At 51.1% G+C, this 7187-nt stretch overlaps 1 protein-coding gene across 1 annotated transcript in view; it reads left to right on the plus strand.

The window, feature by feature from the left end:
• The first annotated feature begins 920 nt into the window (after positions 1 to 920).
• The window catches only part of LOC101979336, a 16306-nt gene continuing 10039 nt past the window's right edge, over positions 921 to 7187 (plus strand). The window contains exon 1 of the mRNA XM_026788456.1: positions 921 to 4103. Within this exon, the coding sequence (XP_026644257.1) occupies positions 921 to 4103 (3183 nt within the window). The remainder of the gene's footprint in view (positions 4104 to 7187) is intronic.

Here is a 7187-nt window from a genome sequence, read left to right on the forward strand (position 1 = left end):
AAGAACCCCTCAATTTCCAAACACACTCAGTTTCTCATCCTGACCCACATTCCTTTCTAAATACAACTTAAATTTATTTTGGAGAGTTTATGCATTTTTATTTTATGTCTGCGAGTGTTTGCCTGAATGTGTAGGTATGCACCACGTCTGTAAACCCATTGAGGAAGAGGCGGGCAGAGGAGGGCCTAGGAAATTCTAGTGTTGGAATTACAGACAGTTGTGCGCCCCCTTGTGGATGCTAGGAATCAAAGATCGGTCCTCTGGTAGAGCAGCCCGTACACTTAACTGCTGACCCATCGATTTCTCCGGCCCGTTTACAACTTTTACATTGGGATATTGCTCCTGGTTCAAATACAAATCTTCAAAATATTTTGTTGGTGTTCATTGAATAACATCTGTAGTGTGGTTTATTGGAGCGTATTGCAGTGGGGTAGGGGAGGATGAGAGGCAGAACCGGAGGGGTTTGGGCATCTGCTGGTGGTGAATGAAAGAGAGAGAAAGGCTTTTGGCTTGGGTACCAGCCCCAGGGATAGGGAGTGGATGGATGGAGCTGTCTGTGAGAGGCGAGTCAGGCTAGAAAAGCTGCCTCAGGGAAGCCCTCCAGCCCATCGTTCTCATTTAAATAATAATACGTCTTTGGACAGTCCAGGGTAAACCCCACGTCCCCTAAATATGGAGAGAAGGCAGCCAGTTCAGACCTCTGGTTTACAAAGAAATGCGCACACACGCAAACCTCCAAGACTGGAGGGTGCATTCTCCAGTCCGGTCACCTAGACGGTGTCTGTGTTTGGTTACATTCAGGTTAAGTGACAATGTAAGGTCTCCTAGGCTTAAGCTACATGGCCCCAAGAATGTTCAGTCATCTTCAAGTCTCTTTCCTGTGACCGCCCCAGCAGGTCTTGCTGCTTGAAGACGCAGCAATGGCGAGGAAGACGGTGCCAGCGGCTGGTTGGTGCCTGACCTGCCTGGAGGCTCTGGAGGCGGCGGAGGACTCTACCTCGCTGCGCGCCTCGCTGTCTGACCTGGCGACTGCGCTGCTTAGACTGGGAGGCCTGACCACGCGCTGGGCCCGGGACGAACGCCTGGGTCGAGTTCGCCACCGGCTAGGGTGCTGCATCCCAGCGCTGCTCGCAGCCGCCCGCGGCCACCTCCGGCACCCGCGCGAGCCGCAGCTGGTGGCTTCACGGCGCCGCATCTTTGCCCTGACCAGGCAGAGCCTCAGGGAGCTCCTGGCTGTACTGCAGCCCGGCATTGCAGGGCCTGGTGCGCGCTCTCAGAATGGCGCACTGGCGCATCGTCTGCAGAAGCTGTGGCAGGTCCTGGAGGAGCCAGGGCCGAACGACCTGCGTGGTGAGCTGCTGGATGCGCCAATGGTCGCCGTGGTGTGGCACTGCTTGCACCTAGCCGCCTGCTCCACGCCAAGGGAGAGGATGCACCTAGTGTCCCATTGCCGCCAGCTGCTACAGCTCTGCCCTGGGTTGCACGGGTCTCCCCAGAACAGCCAAGGGACAGAATGCGAAGCTGTGCAGGCCGCGACTGAGGCGCTCTTTCGGGGAGTCCGCGCTGGATTACTGCACCAGATTCTGGACACGTTCACAGATACCCAAAGTCCTCTAGAGAGGCTGGTCCAGGCCGCCTTGGCGACTTCCACCATCAGATACCAGTGCAATAGCGAAGCTTTGGCAGAGACTTTCCGACTTCTCCTTGATGCTTTTCACAACCAAGCCAAGCAAATGATCCGAGTGGCACACTTGGTTTGGGTCTGCTGCCCCCAACAGCAATCTGGCAGAGACTTGGAGGCTGCCATGGCAGGTCTTTGGGGGCTTGTGGTCAAAGCTATGGAACTGTTTTCACAAAGTCCCCAAACGCAAGGCCTGGACTGGAGCCCTGACATCCTAGAGGCTCTGCTTGAGGCCTGGGCTAGGGAATCGGAACACCTCTTGGCATGCTTTGATGTCGTTCTCGATATTCCTGAATTCCTGAGTTTGTCCATCCAGGAAATGGCTAAACATTTGGACTTGTACACAAGGGCTCTGAGGAGCGGAGCACCCAGAGAATTTTCCAGACCTGTGGCGTTCTTACGCGGAAGAGCCACCCACATAGTGCAGGTGATGAACAGGTATGTGGGTCAAGACCCAGATCCCATTTTTCGAAACGGGATGAGAGTCGTGGTTCAGCAGCTGGCGCAGTCTTCCTTGACGCTGGCTGCGGCCACTGAAGGCAGCACAGGTAGGGACAGCGCCCAGGACAAGGGTGTCTTTTTAACTATGGCAAAACACCTCATCTATTCAGCTCAGCAAGTCCACGAGGGGCTGGATGGGACCAACCACCCAGACATCCTCAGCCCGCTTCGATTCCAAGTCCAAAGGTTTGACCTTGCCAAGAGATGGCCTTATTTGACTCTCCCGAGTCGCCAGCTTCCTACAGCTCCCGCGCTGAAATACCAGCAGGTGCCTGGGTTAGGGGGAAATGACATGAACACCTCTTTCCTACCACTAGAACAACTTTCCTACACGGTGGTCCCTGACACCTGCAAACAGGGGTGGGGCTCACCATTCCTTGCTGTCAGCAAAGTCATCACTACTGTGGAGAGCCAGGAGCACCGGGTAGTGACCTCACCACGCACCAACATGCCAGAGCCGGAGTCCACTGTGAATACAGCCCCAGAAATCCAGGCTGGGGAAGCACCCCTGGGACCAGAGAGGATGTCAAGACTATACAAATTCTCAAGAGTGGTGCCTTTGATTACTGACCTAGCCGGGGAGGAAGTCCATAGCACAAACACTAGAAGTGACAGACTTCTGGAAGTGTCTCTTCAGCAATCTGGGAGGACCAGGGAAGCCAGGCAGGCTCTCCTAGCCAGGGCTGGTGACTGGTACCCTCTGTGTCGACAACTCTTTTGCCGTAGCCCAACCACTGAATTACCAGGGAGCACGGAAGTGTTTGTGGAACTTGAGCAGAATTTGGCCTCAATGGTTCAAGTAGCAGCCAAAAGTGGTCCTGTGAATTTGGACGAGAAGAGCCCTGGCCCAATGGAGCACCCGGGAATGATTTTAGAGCTGCAAGGTAGATTGGAAAAAACAGAGGTCCATGCTAAACAGCTGTTGGACCAAGTTCTGTCCTCTGATGGTTGCCAAGCCCCCAAGGTGAGGGATGAGCACATTGACAATGAGTGCCTTCTGTGGGCAGCGGCTGTGCAGGACTTGATGCAGTGTATGAGGAGGCTCAGCAGGAGACAGGGCCTGTTCCTACTGCCCCTGCAGCAAGCAGTGAAGAGCCAGCAAGGGTTGCAAGAAGGGTTAGAGCAGGCAGCGCATGTTTCCCAAAAGTTACAAGAGGCCGCCGAGCTGTCTCGTGTTCTGTGTGGTGACGAACAGGTAAAGGATGAGGTTTCCTTCCTGTGTCGAGAAGTTCATGTACTCACAGATGCCTTGCTGGAGGTGGCACGTGTCTTGGTCTCCTCCCCCAAGCCATGTCCCAGCCTCTCCACACGCTTTGAGTTTCTCTGCTTGGAACTCAGCCTTCGAGTCAAGGCCCTGACCAACCATCTGAGCAGCATTAACACTGTCTATGAGCATATGTTCCAAGATGCTGTTGGCAAGGGCTCCCAGACAAGGATGCTGTCTATTATCCAAGCTGTGCAGGGAATCATAGCAGAAAGTCAAGAGTCTGGACCCTTCCAGGAAGACCTTCTTGTGTCTCTAGAGAACATTCTCATGCTCACTAAGGAGGTGGCCGAGAGGGTCCCTGAGCTCCAAAAACACCCGGAGGAGCAGGGATTGCATATGCTGGATTGGCTTAAGTGGGAATGGGCAGCCAAGGTCCACCATGCAGTGACTCAGCTCCAGGCCTTGGAAGGTGGTCCCACTGAGGCCTGGAGACTCCTAGTCCAATGCCTGAAACCCGGGGAAGAGCCAGCAAATGCCCCAGAAGAGGTTCTGGTCCAGCTCCAGCTGCAATGTAAAGAATGGGCAGTAGAAACCTCTGCAGGGGGCAGTGTGGAGTTTCAGGATGCTGTTTCCAAAGGCATCACAGGAATCTCAATGGGGACCTGTGCTGATGAGCTAGCCACCACGGGAACCACCACAGCAGACGTGAGCATGGTAGGCTACTTGGTATCTTTCATCTACCTACACCTGGACCTGTTTTCTAGTAACCAAAGACCCTCACATATTCCAGAAACTCAATGCCCACAGAACATGTATAATTCGTACAGGGCAGGCAGTATGAGCAGCCTCTAAAAGCCTAGGCTTGGGGTTCAGCTACCCTAGCCCGCAGCTACCTCTGCCATGTCCTTACCAAAATCAGAGAGAAGTCTCAGCACCATTTAGACGCCAGCATTCTAGTCCTCTAGCCCTCTAGAGGGCTGCTGAATGAGTCTCTGCAAAAATATTCCCTTCCCTTAACATCTAGTCTGTGTCCTAGGATGAGTGCCTTTCCATCAGCCTTTTGGAGTTTTTCCATGTTACTTTAACAAACTTTCCTATGGCTGCCAGTACTCAGGCTGCTTCATCCACTTTGACCTGTACAGATGTCGCCTCCCTGCTCCAAAGTGACAGGAACACAATTAGAATAATTGTAGTGGGGAAAGATACTAGGTCTGTCAAATGCCTCCCCTACATATCTGCTTCTTTCTAGGGCAAGACAGGACACTTAGGCATTAAGGATCTTAAAGATTGTATTTCTACTGACCATAACCAGAGTCAGTAGGCAACAGTACAGCTTAGCAGGACTCTAGCAGTTTCTATGCAGATACACTTCATCCAGTGTTTACCGCTCTAGAGGTGGGACCTGAGAGAGGAGAGCCTAAAACGAGGCAGACTCGAGTCTCCTGTCGAAGCCAGCCTTATTCAGAGCCTCAGGCAGTTTAGACTCTGAGAGTTAAGAAAGGTCACATGAGGAAAGTTCTCGTGAGTTTGGGCTGTACACAATCATAAGGACAAGCCCCATGTGGTACAACCCATTTTTCCACAGAAGCAGATAAACAGCAATAGGCAATTGTCATGGATAATCTACAGTAAACTCACTCCTGTCTGATACATCCACGTGATGTAAGGACACGTGTGTGCTTCGTGAAGAGCACGAAGCACATTCCAAAAACAACTCTGTGGTTTTGAGGAAGCTGAGGTCACACGACTCTTGTTTTCTTGGCGTTCTCTCACAAGCACTCAGAATCCCGCTGCATGACTCCATTCTTAAACCGTGTTCTGACAATCTAGGATTTGATAGAGAAGTCACCCCATCTATCCCCACCGTGACCTTATAAATCCAAATAGCCTTCAGACTTCTCTCCCCTTCCCTGGCTCTCTGTAGCCGTCAGCACACACTAAGGGTGCCACCCACTTACCAACTTGACTCCGGTTTCTGTCAATGCATCAGAAGCGTCACCCATAGCTGCAAGGCAGGGCAGCAGGGTAGGGAGATGATGGGCAGCCAGCTTTTAGTCTCTGGGTCTGGAGTCTCTATCACACAATCCTCAACCAACGTTGAAAAGTTTGGAGTCCTATCTAGATTTGGATGCTGAAAATCTCTGGTAGGTGTTAAAAAGGCCCTTTCCCAAGCTTCCTTACATATTAGTTCAGGTTTCTATTGTGATGGAGGAGGGTCATCTTTCTATGTGTTACTTTCATTGGTTGATAAAGAAACTGCCTTGGCCTTTGATAGGACAGAAAATTAGGTAGGTGGAGTAAACAGAACAGAATGCTGGGAGGAAGAAAGAGTGAGGCAGTCGCCATGACTCTCCTCTCCGAGACAGACGCAGGTTAAGAATCCTTCCCGGTAAGCCACCACCTCATGGTGCTACACAGATTATTAGAAATGGGTTAAGCGGGGGCTGGAGAGATGGCTCAGCGGTTAAGAGCATTGCCTGCTCTTCCAAAGGTCCTGAGTTCAATTCCCGGCAACCACATGGTGGCTCACAACCATCTGTAATGAGGGCTGGTGCCCTCTTCTGGCCTGCAGGCATACAGGCAGACAGAACACTGTACACATAATGAGTAAATAAATAAATATAAAAAAAAAGAAATGGGTTAAGCAAGATGTGAGAGTTAGCCAATAAGAGGCTGAAACTAATGGGCCAGGCAGTATAAAGCTAGGCGTGCGGGAGCCGGGCGGGAATGCAACCCACTGCTCCTACTACACTATTGCTGTGATAAAACATCATGGTCAAGTCAGCTTGAAAAAGCAAGTGTTTAATTGACATAACGGTTTCAGAGGCTTAAGGTCGGTGACGGTGAACTGAAGATATGGTGGCAGGAGGCTTGGAGAGCTCATATCTCGATCCGCAAGTAGGAGGCAGAGAGCACCCTGGGAATGGTGGGAGGCTGTTGAAACCGCAAAAGGGACACACCTAGTGATAAGCCTCCTCCAAGATGGCCACACCTCCTCACCCTTCCTCAAAAGTCCCACTAACTGGGACCAAATATTCAAACACATGAGCGTATGGGGGCATGCTCATTCACCCTGCCACACCCACTTTTAGCTCCAGACCGCCACGTCCATTCTCCGTGGTCTTCAGTCGCTGCTGCTGAATTCCTGGTGAGTGAGTTCTTCATCACTTACTTCTTTTCAGCTACTCCTGCCTTCCCAGCTCCCAGCAGGCTGACGGGTGAGCCTCTCTAGAAAAGGCCTCTGCCCTCCACTCCCAGCACATAGGGACATCCTGATCTAAAGTCAGGCCATTGCTGAAGCAGACGACATCATTCATTTTCAGAAGGATGCTTTATATTGAAAAAGTCATACAGAAACCCCAGCAAAGACATGCGACTTATTAGTACTCGCTAGCTGAGGATCCTAGCCCACTCCACAGGGCTACTACAGAGCACCGCAGATGAAGTGACTTGTAAAGAAAAGAAACTGAATTGGCTCACAGTTCTGGAGTTTGCACCTGTCTGAGGAGAAGAGACAACCAAGGATATCTTCAATGCTTAGTTATTGGGGTTACTTCCAGTGTAGGATAATTTGTCTTGATTCTGGGGTCAGAAAGAACACAGGAAAGATGCAAAACCACATCGAAAAAAGTCAGGTCCAGCAGACTTTTCAGATGTCGGGGCTGCTGTTTCCTTAGGAGGAAGCTAAAATCAAGTTTTTTTTTTTTTTTTAAAAAAAAATAGTTGTTCACTGTGAAGACCTTTGGAATAGGATGGGTTCAAGTTGAAACATCCAAGAATTCCTGAATCTCCTTTTTA

Source organism: Microtus ochrogaster, unplaced genomic scaffold (assembly GCF_000317375.1).
Source record: "Microtus ochrogaster isolate Prairie Vole_2 unplaced genomic scaffold, MicOch1.0 UNK3, whole genome shotgun sequence".
Classification (NCBI taxonomy): domain Eukaryota; kingdom Metazoa; phylum Chordata; class Mammalia; order Rodentia; family Cricetidae; genus Microtus; species Microtus ochrogaster.